Source organism: Penicillium antarcticum (assembly GCF_028974205.1).
Source record: "Penicillium antarcticum strain IBT 31339 chromosome Unknown utg000008l_segment0_segment0, whole genome shotgun sequence".
Lineage (NCBI taxonomy): Eukaryota > Fungi > Ascomycota > Eurotiomycetes > Eurotiales > Aspergillaceae > Penicillium > Penicillium antarcticum.
Genome location: NW_026695306.1, coordinates 1307617 through 1324677, shown reverse-complemented (window position 1 = coordinate 1324677; position 17061 = coordinate 1307617). Strand labels below are relative to the sequence as shown.

Below are 17061 nucleotides of genomic sequence, written 5' to 3'. Positions count from 1 at the left end.
TGGGGAGATAGAGAAAAGGACAAAGGGCGAGATTGTGGATTCACAAACAAGGAGATAGCTAGATAGACACAAGCAAGGACTGTAGAATAAACGAGAAAGATGATCAAAAAAGTAAACAGTAAAGAGATAAAGTAAAAGAGAAGAAATGATCAAGAAGGTTTGTACATGTAGGTGGAAGATCTGATTAAACAGCATACCGAAACCGAATAATGAATCAAAGATCAAGATCAACGCTATCGCTAGCGGCAGGCAGATGGATGTTAGCTAGGTGGAATTCCCCTTTACAGGATATCGGATCACGGACGATCCGAAAAAGAACTCATCCGTCCACGTCGGGCTCCGCCCGGCTGGCCCTGCACGGGTTGGGCCTGGGCATAGTATTGCGGGGGGAACTGCGCATACATCTGGGGAGGGTTAGGACCGGGGCTGAACTGCGGGTAGTTTGACTGGCTCAGCATCTGGCCCGGGGCGGACAGTGGGACCGCCTGCTGGGGCAGTGAGCGCAGGTTGTCCATGGCTGGTGAGCCGGGATATCCATAGGCGCCGCCTGGAGTGCCGGGGTAGGTGGGAGGAAGGCCACGGGCTTGGGCCTGGGCGTTGATGAAGGCTTGGTATTGCAGCTGCTGGTACTGGTGGTTCACAGGGTCTTGGTTGGGGTGGGGGAAACCGCTTAGGTGGTTGCCGAGTCCATTGCTTGCGTAGTGGTCCATGGGAGGGTTAGCCTGGTCGGCGGTCATGGGACGGGAATCGATATTGGGAGCAAACTGTCCGTTGTACTGTCGTTCCATGGGAGGTTGGGCTGGGTAGCCGGCTGTGCTTCCCTGTCGGGAGGATTGACGTTGCGATTTCTCGGGAGTGGCGTGGCCAGCTCCGTGCTCTCGTCCATGGTGGTTCTCACGGCCGCTGCCACGAGAAGAGAGACCCACCTCGTCCATGAGACGCTTGTAGCCCTGGCTTGGGGAAGCCTTGAGCTTTGTGAGAACCTTGGACACGTTCTTGACGACTTCGGATCGCATCGACTCATCAAAGAAGGGAGTAGTCAGGACCTTGAAAATGAGAGTTGCACCAGAGGTCTGGTCGCTCAGAATCTTTTCCAAAATTTCATCACCGGGGCTGAAGAAAAGGGCCTTGAGAACAATGTCACGGGCCTCTGGCTCATTGCGTTGGTTGATTACCTTGAGAACGGTCAAGTAGGCAACCTTGTGAGTGCAGAGGTGAACAAGGTGGGGCACAAGTCTGGGAGCCAGGACAGTTCGGCGGCGGGGGAATGTACATGTATCGAGGAACCAGGTGAGGAGGAGAGCTCCGTTGGCATTGGTAGCTAGCTGTACACTGTGAAGAGCGATAGCAGACGCAAGCATTCGTTGCTGATCCTTGGTAGCGTGGTGGCTTTCCAAACAAGCCCGCATGGCACGGGCACCAAATCGGCCTTGAGCAACTTCCCACATACGGCTCAACATAGATTCAAAGATGAAGCTGTTGAAGGGGCTGCCAAATCGGAGGCAGCATTGCAAGACATAGTTTCCGTATTGGTCCAAGAAGAGGGGAACAGTGTAGGGGCGGAGGGCATCAACGATCAACTGCATCTGCGCAGGGGTCTTGGCCACATCGATAATCTTCTGCGCAGCCCATGTACCGTTTTTGTGAACACCAATTTCAGCAAGATGAGGAGCAATGTGGGCCAACATCTGCTCTTTGGTAATCTCAGAGCAGAATTCGAACAGCTTCTGGACAACAGTGTTGCCGAGGTAGTCAGAGGCAAGTTCGGCAATCTCAGGGAGCATAGCTTCGGCAGTCTCTTCAATCTCTTGAATAGAGCAAGCACCATTGTCAATTCGCTTTCTAATGTCACGAAGGCGGGGTGCATCAAACATCCGGGACTGGCTAGGCTCTGGGATCGAGGGGATCTCATCTTCAAAGTCTTGGAAGGCGATAGAAGTCTGGATGCTGGCAGTGATATTCGCAGAATCCTCCTCACCAGCGCCAAATTCTTGCACGATTTGCACCATCTCGGGGAGGAGATCAGCTAGGGCGGGGAGTTGGGGAACACTGTTGGCGGTGTCTGCCCGATCCGTTCCATCTGCGGATGCGAGGTTTGAGCGGAAGTTGGGATCAGGGGTCGGGGAGGACTGAATGCCGTTTGCACCAGGGGTACCAGTGGCCGAAGCACCAGGGACCTTGGCGTAACCAATTCGAACGGGTCCAGCACCTGGGAAAATCTCCTTGCCGTTGAGCAACGACTTGGCTTGAACTGCACTATCGAGACGGTCAAAGTTGACGAAGCCACAGTTCTTGTGAGTAAGCACACGAGTCGATTCAATCTTGCCGTAAAGTCCAAATATCGCTTCCAGGGATGTAACAGTCGTAGAAACGGGAATGCTACCAATCCACAGAGCCCGAGTAGGTCCATCCTGGTTGTTCTCATCCGTGATCTCACCATGTCGAACACCCATGGAGTGGGCTGGACCACCGAGTCCCATCAGTTGAACAGCCTCAGAGAGGTCATCGTATTCACCATTCTCGGGGATTCCAAGATCAGCAGCACTGAAGCTGTTGTCGAGGCGGGAGGGAGTTGCGAGATAGTTGCGGATGTTGTTTCGCTGGGAAGGAGCCTCCAAGATACCGGCAGTCCGAGCACGGGGTCTGCTCACAGATGCATGGTTGGCAAAAGCCTGAACGGCAAGGTTGTGCTGGTGAATCTGGGCCTGGGTGGCAGCAAGTTGAGCGGCGGTTGCAGCAGCAGACGGAGTCAGAGTACCGGAGGGAAGTTGAGAATAACGGCTTTCATATTCGAGATCCTCGTCATCAGCGTATTTCTCCTTGGCGTTGACGGAGTAAGACCGGAACCGATTGTTGTTCTTCATCATTGCCAACTCAGCCAGGAGTGGCGGGAGCGCAGAGGCCTGCTGTTGCTGCTGCTGCATCAAAGATTCCATCGAGGGGCGCGCAAGAGAAGCTCTAGCCTGCTGAGGAGTCTCAGCGAGTCCAAGATAATCCAGCGTCTTAACATCGGTATCTGCGAGTCCGTCCCTGGAGAATGAGGAATGACTGGGCGAAGTTGGTCCTTCCGAAGATCGAATACTCGTCAAAGTGGTGGCTCGCTCGCGTCCCGTCGACCAGTTGGTTGAAAACAAGGATGGGCCAAAAGGTCCACCGCCTCCCAAGAGGCTGCTTCTCTGCGGCATCGAGCCAGCTCGAAGGCGTGATAACATGGCCGGTTCACGGCCAGCCGCAGTGCTCGCAACCTTGGAGCCAGTATCCATTCCCGAGACAGGTGGCCTGAAAGGACTAGTCGAGGGTGTTGGTCGTGAAGTCTGCGAGAGCAAAGGCTGCTGGAGATCCATTTCGTTGAGAGTGCCCATTGGGGGGAAACGAGAAGGCACGGTTCCAGCGCGAGCGCGGCGTCCGGGGCTGTTCATCGAGCTACTGGTGGGAGGCATCAGATCGGGGAAGCTATCCTGGCTGGGCGATTCGGGAATATTTTCGCGAAGCGGGGTTGAATGGCCGCTGGTGGGAGGTCCCCAAATGCTAGGAGAAACACCCTCTTGTGCTTGAATTTCGCGAGCTCTGCCGGAGAGTCAGTCAAGTCCCGTTCGTTTCCACCGAAATCAACTTACCGCTTTGAATACAAACGCGCTCCCAAGTCGTGTGAAGGGGATCCAGCCCCCGGCCTCGAACTACCAATGGATCCCGGAGCAGGTCCGAATGGTGTTCTTCCGCCCCCAGATCCAGAGCCAGACAGGTCACTCGGGGAGCTGCGCCCCGTCGATGTACCCGACATAGGCTGGGTGGTTGGGATGTAGTTGAAACTCATTTGTTCAGATCGCGACACCGGTAACATTATGAATAATCTTTCTGCCTTCAGGTGGGCAGTGCCCAAGTCTTTCCGAATCAAAGACCGTGTGCCAATTTGGACCAGCAAGGTACGTGGTAGATTTGCCCGTTCAAAAGTGTGGCACGAGCATAGAAAAGATAAAAAAGACTCGATGAATCGGATAAATTCGGAGGAATGTCGCGTTGAAGGATTGAGGAGAGTCTGAGGATAGAAGTTGGGGTTAGTTGGCGTTTCCAAAAGCGGTGTTTGCGATGTTTGTGGCGGATGGGAGGGGTTGACGAAGCACATCCACCACAGGGACAGAGAGAGGGAATGTGGGGGGAATCTCGTACCGATACTGAATCCTTGACAAAAACAGTAATATCCAGGGCCCTGGATGATGATCTCGTTTGACTGTGCGTGTATGACAATCTGCAGGTGTCCCAAAGCGATCGAGTTAAGCCAAGAAAAGGACTCCTTCTATGGCGCAAGTGGTCAAAGGCTCAAAAACGGAAATGCAGGCACAAAGCCAAAAGAAAGATGGATGGTCCAAAGGGATCCGTGGCTGGATGGAATTAGTTGAGGAGCGGAGGAGAGAAAGGTAAACCAACAGAAAAAGTTGAATTCGTCAGAGAATGCAAAACAAAAAGAAAGAGACGTGAAGAAAGTCAAGGGAGGATGAAGGAGAGAAGGAGAAGAGAAGAGAGGAGGCCGGATGCCCGAGGAAGATATGGTTGGTGGAGTGGCCCTCTTCAGCTTCATCCACAATCCAATTGTTGATTAGATTTACGTGTATGTTTAAAAAGGCATCTCATATGTCTTTGATCTTTGTTTACTACAGTATCTGTCTATCCTTAACATGGACCATTGACCTCTATAATCCATGCTATAATACATGCAATCCATGTTCTATCCATGCTATATAGGACCCAGAGACATTGGCTGGCACAGCCCCATACAAGTTCCGAGACTGAACCAGGCAACAGTCTCTGAAACACTCCATCTGAGAATATACAGTCCAGTCCAAACAGTCCAGTAGGTCTCCCCATTCTATCCTCAATTCAAGCATCTGTTCCGAGAAGCGAGAGTGGAAACACGAAGCCCCGCATTCCAATGCGTCATGTCTCGACTCTACACACCTTGAAGGCAGAGTTGTCAACCCGGGGTATACGATATGATGCAATCCACGCAAGGAGATGATGTTGAATCCACGGGAGTTGGTAGAGTTGGTACGCGCAAGGGATGGGTCAGATACGTGTCCTTCCGGTCTTAAGGTTCGCCTGTTCGTCTCTCGAAATACAGTTGGACGGGGTTTGGACATATCATTGTCTCGAGAATCGCAGTCATCAGCCCTGCCAAGTTTCTGGGAGTCGGCACAAGCGGATGAACCGGGAGGTTCGCGCGGTAGAAGCTGTGGAACCTAGTAGAAACACATGAGTACTCAATGGGGATGGAGGGAATAGACAACAGTGGCAATAAAGCAAGTCATTGAGTACTATAACAGCCTGTGTACTCCGTAAAGAGATGAAGTGTAGTTGAGGTCGTTCTGAGGCAATGCTAGAGAGTAGTAGAGACACGTTAATTATGGTCATTGGCTAAGAATGTCATGCCTGAGGCCGCAATTTCACTTTCGCGTTCAAGCTCCTGGACTTGCCGCAACGGCCACTTTTCATCTCTCTTGGTATAGCTTGCCACGTTGACCACCCATAATATCCGATTTAGATAACAATCCAAGCACACCCTATCGCGTGCGCGTTATCTCCGATGTTGAAACGGCCATCCTAAACTGTGCGCTACCAGCATCACCAATATGACCGACATAATGGAAGAGGACCCTTCGTCTGGGATGCAGTCTTCTGAGGAGGAGGTACCCGTGGAGTCCCTGATCAGAGGGCGCGCGAAACGAAGCACGGCAGGACTACACATGTCCGCTCTGCTGGAAGCTGCCGCAGACGACGACCTAGCACTACTTTTTGAGGAAGTCGAAGACGACAATGAATTCGCGGACGAGATAGACCCCGAAGTCGAGGAGGATGAAGGACTGGAATCGTCGGACGACGATGACGACCAAGGACCGAACGCGACGAATGACTACGAGGGCGAACAGCAACTACAGAAAGACGAGCGCAAGAAGCGCAAACAGCAGAATGACCTCCGGTTCCAGACCCTACGCAAGCGAGTCAAGATCGATCCGACCGCCGTCAATGCCGTGCCCGCCGCCCCTCCTCGTCCGAAGAAGAAGTCGGAGCGTATCTCATGGATTCCCACAGTGGAGGATGGGCCTACCCGGCAGTCTTCACGTCGCCAAACGATGGTGAACAAGGAAATGACGCACGCGCGTCTCAAGGACAGTCAGGAGAAGCGGGTGCGCATTATTGCTACCATGAAGGAAGCCGAGAAGCGCAAGGCCCATCTGAAGCCGAAGAAGATGACACAGGAGGATCACCTGGCGGAGGCTGCGAGAGTGGAGCGCCTCAACAGCAAGAGCTTGAACCGCTGGGAGCAGACCGAACGAAGAAAGGCAGATGAACGACGAGCGAGAATCGAGGCACTCCAAAACCGCCGTCTGGATGGCCCGGTTCTATCCTATTGGAGTGGTGTGGCCACATGGACCAATGGGCGTCTCACGCGGGTCGGCAAGATCGATATTAAACCGAAGCCCGACAAAGAAGAGGCCAAGAAGAAAAAAAAGGAGAAAGAAGACAAAGAAAAAGCGGCGGCGGATCAGTTGGCCCTGCAGTCTATTCCTGTCTTCGGGCCTGCACCTTTCCCAGGCTCAACACAACCTCTACCAAACCCAAACTTTTCTGTTGCGAATACTGTTGCACCCGTTACGCCGGGGACAGCAGATCAGCCAATTCCGACTCCTACCATTCCCACACCTACGGATCAAAAGCCGGCTGGGGACAAGCCACCAGAAATTGTCGCAACACCAACTTCTGAAAACAAACAAACATCTGTTACATCTGCTGAGACAATTGCCAATGTTGATACATCATCAGAAACGCAGGCCAGTGCAGCTATACCTTCCGAGAATGACAAGGGCAATGCAGTGGAAAAGCAAACTGCAGAAGAGGAGACAAATTCAACGACACCGATTTCAGAGAATAATGAAAAAGTGCCAGACCCGAGGAAACAGCCAGAGAAGAGACAATTTGCTGTGGAGATCCCAGCTCGCCGTTTATCGGGACCTACAAATAATGGCTCTACTCAAACAGTGCCGGAGCCAACCTCTGCCAAGGACGACGATGCTATGGATGTTGACCAACATTCAGCGCCTACAGATGTTCCCGAGGACAATCAAGCGAAAGAGCCGGCCAAAGCAAACCTAATGTCTTCGGATAATGCAGGTGCCCAACCAGTTTCGGCACAGGAACCCAAAGCAGACCCAGCCGGGCCGAGTCTTCAAGAACAACCACCGGCGGGCGCATCACAGCCTGTGGAATCTGCCACTCCCGTCAGCACAGGAGTTGTACTGGCCCCTCATATATCGACTGCAGCAGTTAGTTCAGCCACGGTGCCCGAGAATGCCTTGCTCCAAACTCAACCGCAACAAAGATGGCAGCCCGGATTACAACATCCAAATGTGATGGGACCAATACAGCCAGGGCCAGTTCAGACAGGACAGCCAGCGATCCCACCATCTCCTCCAGTAATTGAACACACCGGGCGCACATTAACCATCCTCGAGAACTTCGACCATGCGACCGCCCACAGTCGCAAATACAGCATGTACTTTAACGCCAAAAAGCCACCGCGTTTGACAAGTACGTTGCACCACATCCTACAGATCACACAACACATGGAACCATAGGGCTAACCAGCACAGAAATCTCGTCATCTCTTTGCGTCATCACTTCCATGCCATCACGATACCGCGACTCAGACACAGGCCTCCCATACGCCAATTCCTACGCCTATGGACAAATCCGCCGCCTCCTATCCGAAGGATGTATCTGGAGCTCGATGCTAGGCTGTTTCGTAGGTCCAGCCGATGGTGCCGCGCGAGGCGTGCCCGAGCGATTTTCAGGAAAAGTAGGACCGGCTTCCGTCGCAGCCCCAGTTACGAATTCAGTTCCAGAACCACTCCCGGTTCCCGGTCCAGGCCCAGGCACCGTCAAACCCCCAGCCCTAGAGGGCTCCAGAGAGAGCGATGGAAAGGCCAAGGGCCAGGCCGAGTCGATTCCAAATAAGGCCGTTGCCGCGAATGGCGATCTCCCTACAGCCCAGGCTCCAGCGTCTGAGCCAATGGACTTGGACAAATAGTCCTTTATTGTATGATTTACTAGATACCCACCCAGGATCGAGACCAGAATACATTTGTATTGTAAGACAAAGACATTCAAACGTCAACATCATTCTTGCTCCACTTTGGATCATAAACTTTGTTTAGCAGAGGCAGTGTAGGTGTATGATGTGACAGATGTCATCGACCCGACCCATCGCCAAATGTCCGCCTATAACGGCAATTCCAGGGGTGGAACTCGGCCGTGAGCCAGAGAACGAACTCGCTGGAATACAAGCAAGTCGAGTTATTTATTGTTAGGTGTAACGGGGAAGGGAAAGTTATTGTCTGAAGTCTAATCAATGCAACAATGCGCCCTATCTACCAGGGAAACCTGAAGATTCGATTCTGCACTCTGTATTTATGTAACCCATGTACTGGATCTCCAGCTGTGATGAAGCCCTAACCCACATAAACTGAGACTGACACGTAACTACATTCTCGAACAAGTCCCCGGTTTTTTTTTCCCCATAGACCCGAAACAGAAACGGAAGATCGACAATTAGGGGCCAGAACAGAGCAACGTGTCAGTGTGTTGTGTGTTGTGTGTGTTGCGTCTGTGTGGCACTTGATCTCTTATCCACGGCCGATTCATTTTCGTGATTGTCGCCTTTGCCGGCAGATATTCCTTTATTTCATTTTACTAACTACATTTACACTTACATTCACATTGACTATGCTCTGTCTGGTGGATCTATTAATTAATGTGATGATGTATGTTTACCCACCATTTTGCACCCTCTGGGTACTCATACTCGCGGCATTTATGGCGTCACTTAGGTTATAGCAGGGCTATAGTGTGTATCCATGGTCAAGGGCAATAACCTTGATTATTGAATTGTGGGTAAAGGAAACAGCAAATGACCGAATACATTATGTGGGATGTCAGGCCAGATCCGACCTCCGGAGATATGCTCCCTGCGCTACTGCAGCTCATCTGCAGGTAAACCTGGCAGAGAGGGCACGTTGCAGAATCTGTGCGTTTCAGATGGTCAGAGGGTAGGTCCGGGATTATGGCTTCATAGTCTACAATGTATACATTTATTCTAGAAGCGGATAATAGAAGAGAATTAGAGAAGAGAAAAACGACCAAAACGGAATATAATAATAGAAATGTGACTCAGGTCTAGACGGACCATTGCGTGGACGGGGGATCCTTGTACCCACGAGGTACTCTTTGGGTGGGGGATTGGACGGAGAGTGACTTCCAGGGTACCCGGGCCTGGAAGAAGTTCTAGATTTGATCGTCTCATCCTACCGCAACAGCACGTTCTCCATCTTATCCCACCATATCTTTTTCCCAGTTCCAAGTTCCTTATATATTGACCCTCTACCCCTTTTTCTGTTCACACTAAATATTAGACTATACCTCCACACTACCCTACATCATACCCTATATTAGTATACTACTCTACTCAGGTATGTCAAGTGTTCAGATTCCCGATCCGGCTTATCTCCCCCCACTCACAACACAAAGATAACCCTCCGGGGTCTCCTTCGGTAACAAAACTGACCTTATCATAGTCATTCTCACTCTTCGCTACGTTAAAACGACATAGGGATCCCTTGTATTCCCCCAGCCTTCCATTCCAGTCGAATTCAAGACTTTCTAAGATCACAAATCCCTCAGTCTGTGCTCCCAAAGGGGTTTCAAGATTGTGTGATCCACATGATAAGATAGTGAGGCATTTGAAAGAAAGTCTCACCGCTATGACTCAAGCTCCTGTCCACCGCCGTTCTCCTTCTTCTCCTCATGCCTCAAAGCCCAGACGTCCTGTCTTACATCGACGAGGAACATCCGGTGCGACTGTCTCCATTGCCAAACTAGGCTCGGGAAGGGGAACAAAGCCTGCCGACGAAGAAGATATGGCGAGCTTCTTGAACTTCTGGTATGTACATATCAATGCATCATTCTCTTATTCCTTATCTTCAAGGATATCTCAAGGATATCGTCAAGGAAACTCACATGCTCTGTGTACCTTGTACCATAAACAAACACACGGACCTTAAATTAACACCCTCCAGCGCCATGTGCGAAAGACAAATTACCGTACCAAACAACACCCTATTATACTGCAGCGAAAGGTATGTGGCAAACTCCTGTATTTGGGGCTACCCAGCCCCATCCTTATCAACATCCTATTTTGGGACCTGCATGTGAAACATCTACATATCACACCGCACATCTACAACCTATATACATATATATAGATACTAATACTTCTCCCTCCAGCTGCCGCCGCAAAGACTCCTGCAAACCCCTCTCAGCATCCCTCCCAACAATGACCTCAAAAATGACCACAACGCCACCAACCTCACCACCCCTCTCCCCACGCACAATCGTGCCTCAAATGACGCCCACCCGCATCCCATCAATCAGGATACCTAGCACATCCCATACCGCCAAATCAGATCTCGACCCAACAGAGTGGAAGCCAGTATTATTTCGCTCAAGCTCGTCCCTCGCTTCTTCGGAAGCCTGGTCCTATCTCTCCCAATTCCACGGCGAGTCTGGTTCTAGAGCTGCTGGCACTTCTACTCCAACCCGCCCAGCCAATAACCGCAGTGCGGCAAGCCTCCCCGCCCTGGTCGGCGGTGTTCCACCTAACGCCCACGCTCACGCTATCGGCACTGGTGCCGACAGCCACCTGCCTTCTTTGATAAACACCCCCTCAACCGTCTCCTCCTCTTACAGCAGCACGGCCTCCGACTCCCTCGGAAGCTATATGCACATGCACGAGTCGCGTCCCCTCCCCCCTCGTCACAACCCGTATTTTGCGGGTATGGGCGTGGCTAAGGGCGTTGAGCTTGTCGTGCCGCGCATCGCGTCGGATTTCGATGCTGATGCTGATGCCGATCATGTTGATGCTGATTCTGGCTCGATTTTTCCGGCTAGTTCGGCTGTTTGGGGAAAGGGCGAGCGGTCTGCTCCTATTTCTATGAAGAGGGGTGTTGTTTGAGGTGGCTTGACTGAGGTTGCGGTTTCGGGTTTCGGGTTTGAATCTGTCTTGTCTGTGTCTTGCTTTTCTCTTCTCTTTTCTTCGATTCTCTTTGATTTCATTTCATGCCGAGTCGAGCGATACGACTCTAGCGGGAAATATATGATGTGATGTGATGGATTTTGGACGTTTTTTTTTTTTTTCACACTCTCTTGGGTGTTGTTTGCCTGGAAGCGAATATAGATCTTTTCTAATGCCGTCTTTTTGGTATTCATTTAAACTTTGAATTGGAATCATTTCTACAGACTTTTCTCTGTCGTACAATTTATGTAGAAGATGCAAGTGATAGTGGATCTATGGACTTTATTATGGAGTAAGTCCACAGTCTACAAACTACGGGTTCTATACTTAAGAACTCATAGTCAGGGAACTAATATATTAGACCATTACTCTAATCATGCTTAAATTTAGGATGGTTTGGTGGTTCCACGGGGGTCCGATTTGGATTTGGGGGTGCATGTGATTTGTGGGGGTGATGATGTATATCTATATACTCCGCGTACGGACGTATAAGTCCATATTCTATGGGAAACTTTCAGTGATATCTATCCAACTTGCTAGGCTATCTCTTAACTCGCCGATATGAGATTAGTTGGCCTATGATATATCCCTCCCCGACAAAGACTAATACATGTACAGTGGATGATTGGGGCGCTGCAAACATCCGCACCCTAGCTGCTGCCAATGCGCAAGCCTGTACCCAAACGTGTTCGAATACAGAGGGTTGCGCTCGAGCAATCTGGCAAAGTCAGGAAACAATGAAGGAGTCAACCTACTGCGGGCTTCGTGGTTGGCAGGGTGTCGATAAGGCCCCGACTATTATTAGTGGTGCGTACAGCAGTGCCCATCTCCAGTAGGGAGAGGGTAATTGGCAGTACATGCGAGTACGAGGTAATTTTGCCTTGAGGGACCGGATGAAAATTCAGTGTCTTTAGGGTTGTTTTCATTGTCACAGGTTGAGATGGGCTGTGGAGGATTCAATTGGAGATGATTCATTGTTTGTCGCTCCTTTATCTTGATCGAAATGCCCGATGTCTTTGACTTGTTACTGTCGGTTATTGATACAATCTCGGGATATCATTTCACTTTACATGATACTCGTAGCCTCTATAAGACGATGTTCTTATCACAGAACTGCGTGGTACGGTCTAATACAGCAGATACAATTCTGGCTTTTATCCAATGTACGTACTTGTCCAGCCAGAGGGAGGGGAGCATGGAGGTTGCACGGGTAACAAAAGTTCCTCGTACAGTATGGTACTTGTATCCTGTATGTCGTTATGTCAAACCGGCATGCATTCTTGTAGAGATATCTGCAGCTAACACAAATTTTGATTAGTGAGTCCCGAGGGCATGTTAAGAGACTAACCCTCGAGTATCTAAAAACCAGGTATAGGGGAGCCACATATACATAGTACATATGTTCCACCATAAGAAGAAGAAAAACAACAAGAAGAAACAGAATATCATGGGCTCCAGGACACAAGTTCAAATAGGAGACCCCGAGAGAAAGGAATAAATCATCACCCACAGCTAGGGGATACTCTAGAACTCCCCAGCAGTGAAGCAACACATATAACACCCCTGAGCCTTCTGAAGCATAGGCGACGACTAGAACGAAGAGAAAAATATTAGCAAACAATACCACAACCTATCATAGATATATAAAACACGTCCATCTCATGGAGATAAGAAAGAGGGTATACTCACAAAAGGCGGCGGACATTTCGCATCAGCTTCATTCGGGTAACACATACCCGAGCAGAAAGCATTACCGATATCCTTGCCGTGTTTTGGGACATCGTCCAAGGTGGTGGGAGCGATGTTCGAGCCTGGTTGCATGGGGTCCATGGGTGCTACTTCGCTGGCTGGAACGTCGTTTGCTGGGGGGTTTGTGTCTGGTCCTGCTGAGGTCTGGGTTTCTGGGACTGAGTTCTGCTCTAGGGTTTGGTCCCGGTTCTGGCCCTCGTTAGATGGAGGAGCTTGAGGGGTTTCGAACTGGGGTTGGGGCTGGGGCTGGTTGTTTGATGGGGGAGCTGGGGCAGGTTTGGGCTTGGGGTGAGGAGGAGAAGCCTGAGGAGCCTGCGCAACTGGAGCTGGGGCAGGTGCAGGAGCAGGAGGCTTAGGAGCCGGAGCTGGAGCCTGCTGGACAGGCGGTTGAGGTTGAGCCTGAGGCTCAGGCTGATACTGAGGAGAAGGCGCATAAGTAGGCTTGGGGGTCCCAAACGGCACAGGAACCTTAGAGACACTCGTTCTAGAGTACGAATAGCCATAATCAGGAGCCGGGGCCTGATCCTGAGGCTGTGCATGGACAGGGGCATGCACGTGCGAGTGCGAGTGCACCTGTGGTTTGGGGCTGGGTGCCACAGGTGTATCAGACGGAGCCAGTGGCACGTAAAATGGTGCCGTGGATGCGCTGTGAACGATGGGTGCCTGAGCTTGAGCAGGGGCATCTTCAGCTGGGTCCTGGGCTTGAGGCTGGTTGTAGTAGCTGTCTGAGCCGGGGCTGTTGCCATACCCGTTTGAGCTGGGGTTGTTGTCGTAGTCAATGCTGTAGTCATCGTGGTAGTTGTCGCTATAGTTATCGTTGTAGTTGCCATCGTAGTTACCATAGTTCTGGTTGGCATTTTGGTTGTACTTCTGACCCTCGTTTTGACCTTCGTTTGGGCTCTGATTCTGATCGTTGTTGATACCCTGCCCGATATGCGTCAGGTAACCCATTTGCTCAGGGCCAGGTCCGAACTGCTGGCGGGCTGAGGCGAGGGTGCTGCCCAGCAAGAGGAGGGTTGGGAGGTGCATTGTGAATGCTGGTGCCCTTGAACTATCGTCCTCGTCCTCTTTTCTTCTGGTGTCGGTGGGCGATGAGCGACTTAGGGTGGTGTGTCGTGATAATTGGGGTTGTCGAAAGCCGATCGTTGGACAGATGTGGTGTGAAGCTGGATATTAGTATGCTGCGCGTTTGATTGGAATTCTTGGGATTCATTAGTTGCCTCGCGCGAAGCGGGCTGTGTTTGGGATTTGTGGCATTCTCCTGCGCGTGTGGAATGTGAAGGTTTTATATTGATCTGACGTAATAAAATAAACACAATTCTCAATGCAGAAACAATTCTTGGCTGTGTTTAGGGGATATATGCGATTAGACTGGCATTGCTTTGCTACATCGGTGTACTGAGTTGGTAGTCAGCCGGCGTTTTTCATTCGATACCGATTCGTATAGTTAGAGGGTGTTGTCGTAAATCTTGATCTGCATAGCAACCTTTGCCGAGGTGTTAGTTCATAAACAAACATCTTTGAGTATTCCGCATTTTGTGTCTAGGCCAATGCACATGTGTAAGTACTAGTGGTAGATGATTGATTTGTGGTCACCATGTGTCGTCGATACAGCCCTGGAGGATGATCAGCGTGACCAACGTGTGATGTACTCATTCTGCATTCATAGAAGAACACAGGTGATTTGAAACATTTCATATTGATTGCTTTCACGCTCTTAGCACAGAATTGGCAAGGTGTGGCGGTGCATCCCTGTCCACTTAAACCAGATGGTTAGTACGAGGCAAACCCCACATACATATATATGTAGTTGGGGACGAAGACATCTAGAACTATCGAATAGGTCCCTATCAGACATACACTGTTCTTGCTTTGGCTTTCATATTTTACTTCGCCACGGTACAGCAAACCTACAATCACTGTCAAGGTCTACGAATCCATGCGTCATTTTCACGTAGATTCTGCACGAACTAGGGATTATACCATCATCCAGGAAAATTGAAAACTAGAAACGATGATAACAATAGACACTTTATTTGAATATCCAAAGTTAGAGTGGCGGACTTGCCAATCGTTTGGTCAAAGAGACGGGCGTTGGTGGCATTCCCTTAGTGGGCTCAAATGTGGTTAATGTCAGCCACCGACTCGTTCTACTACCTAGACATGAGAAACCGTCTGTATTCAACCCTGGTTGGTGTTTTTGATTGGTAGCAAGGTCGACAAATTTGAAGTCTACAAATTCTGCTGTAAGTATTCATCTGTCGGGGGTAATCTACTTCCGCGTCAAAGTCACGAATAAGAACGATCCACGACCTGTAGATTTCAGCAGGCACTGGCGTGGCCTGTGAAAATAAACAGTGATCGGACTAGAACCCAGGGTCAAGTCCAATCTCACAAACCCCTGTAACGTTCAGTATTTGCCACTCAGGCGATATTTGGGGATACCTAAGCTTGGAGCCAGACGCGTGAATAACAAGGGATTCTAGGACTGCAAGTTCCCGGTATCGTTCTGTACGCTGTATACAGTGAAAGGATCCACCAACCAGGCTCAATGATTCCCCAGGTGCTTTGTTTCCTGAAAACGACAGAGTTGGTCCCTGTCACTAGTTCAAACACGGTATTCTTGTTAGTATCGGAGTATTTGAATGTTTGATCCGCCCGAACATATCATTCTTCATAAGGCGACCAGGGTCACGCCCCTTTAGGCCGATCACAAGGAAAGATGGGCTTTCCTTCTCGGAATCATCTTTTCCACTCGGGTACACGCTCGACAAAGTTGTACTAATATTTGAGCATATTCACCATCATAGAGGATCCAGAATTCCTGTTCCGTTAAGACTTCGGGCGAGTCAAGTCTGACGCTCACTTGCGTTATTTGGGCGTTAGGTGGAGCTCCAATGGTCTCGCCAGGAACACTTTTCCCATGGCGGGGTGGATCCAACTGGCAATACAGGGTGAATAATAGGGCTTTCTCTTCTGGAATGTCTTCCCTCGACCATCTGACGGACATTACCGGCTGCATCGATTTGAACAGTCGGCAGCTGGCGAGTTTGTGAAGAGTCTGCTGTTATCGTGCTTCTGGCATCACGAGATGTCAGACTATGCCCGATACCCTAAGGGGCCACTCAGAGTCGGGGTCGGTCAAACCGTGCGGCAGGCAGTGACTCTACCAAGTCTTTCTTTCCAATGATAATGGATCCACATCACGGTTGAAAGGAGGATATCAAAGGATACCTCGGAAAAGGATTCCTATGTCACCCTCCAGGATGACCACAACACATTCAGATCAAGTTGCTGATGTGCTGTGCACCCCAAATGACTGACTTGTCGCATATCGATCCACACCTCCGAGTTGCAGTGAGCGACAACCACCAGACTGGGACCCAGTAGCGCTCAAAAGCAGATGCCAATCACCGTTCAGAAACGTTGCCACCTCACGGTGGAGGTGCTAGATCACTGCCCCTGACGAACCCTGAGACCTAAGACAACTGACAATGTATCTGCATGTGAGTCCGCATAGAGCGGGGATATTTCTTCAAGACCTGCTGCAACGCGTCTGGCCGAGGACCGATCAGGCCGAACTGAAGCCCAGCTCATCGAGCGTGATTGCATTTGTCTCGAGCCAGCATTTGGGTTAATATGAAGCTGCAGATACCACATCGAAGTAGCCATCAGCATCGAAACATCCACGCGGATTACTTGAACAAAAACCACGATGGAGAATGAAATAACACCAGGTACACGGTGCGTCGAAGATACCAGCAGCTATCTCGCCAGTGTCGGAAACCGAGCGAGACCCAGGACATCCCGAAGCGCACCGGGGCTGCTCACGTCAAGGGCTGGATGGCCCGTTGACCCCCAAACCCAAGGCAGCTCCAGACTCGCCACATACTCCATATGTGGTACCATCGTGCACCAAAGCAATCGTTTTCAATCCAGCATCGCAATCAACACGAATCCCTGACATCGCAATGTTGGACACACCCGAAGAGATTGTTGATAAACCATTCAGCCTCATGCCTATACCGCGGGTTCACTTCAAGTTGTTAGCTGCAATATGACTATGACTGAAACGAAACAGCGAGTCCGTCCACAGGTTGCCAGCAAAGTATGGTGATTGACCCTCGAAGGCTCTGAGCGCGTTGCCATTGTTCGAAAGTGAGGCCGTCGCGAACAGGAGATCTGTCGTCCAA

At 50.5% G+C, this 17061-nt stretch overlaps 4 protein-coding genes across 4 annotated transcripts; 2 read left to right on the top strand and 2 right to left on the bottom strand.

The window, feature by feature from the left end:
* Positions 1-296: 296 nt before the first annotated feature.
* N7508_008020 (putative RNA binding protein Jsn1) lies at positions 297-3814 on the bottom strand (the record flags this gene model as incomplete). Its single annotated transcript, XM_058466084.1, has 2 exons — positions 297-3567; positions 3618-3814. 2 exons carry the CDS (start codon positions 3812-3814, stop codon positions 297-299), a joined length of 3468 nt encoding a protein of 1155 aa, XP_058317412.1.
* A 1810-nt stretch (positions 3815-5624) lies between these two features.
* N7508_008019 (putative signal transducer) lies at positions 5625-8080 on the top strand (the record flags this gene model as incomplete). Its single annotated transcript, XM_058466083.1, has 2 exons — positions 5625-7581; positions 7644-8080. The coding sequence occupies 2 exons, from the start codon at positions 5625-5627 to the stop codon at positions 8078-8080; spliced, it is 2394 nt and encodes a 797-aa protein (XP_058317411.1).
* Positions 8081-9809: 1729 nt separating this feature from the next.
* On the top strand, positions 9810-11059 carry N7508_008018 (uncharacterized protein; the record flags this gene model as incomplete). The annotated part of the gene is made up of 3 exons (XM_058466082.1): positions 9810-9988; positions 10125-10184; positions 10333-11059. 3 exons carry the CDS (start codon positions 9810-9812, stop codon positions 11057-11059), a joined length of 966 nt encoding a protein of 321 aa, XP_058317410.1.
* Positions 11060-12180: 1121 nt separating this feature from the next.
* Positions 12181-13897, bottom strand: N7508_008017 (uncharacterized protein; the record flags this gene model as incomplete). Its single annotated transcript, XM_058466081.1, has 4 exons — positions 12181-12205; positions 12291-12366; positions 12856-13057; positions 13337-13897. The coding sequence occupies 4 exons, from the start codon at positions 13895-13897 to the stop codon at positions 12181-12183; spliced, it is 864 nt and encodes a 287-aa protein (XP_058317409.1).
* Between the last annotated feature and the right edge of the window lie 3164 nt (positions 13898-17061).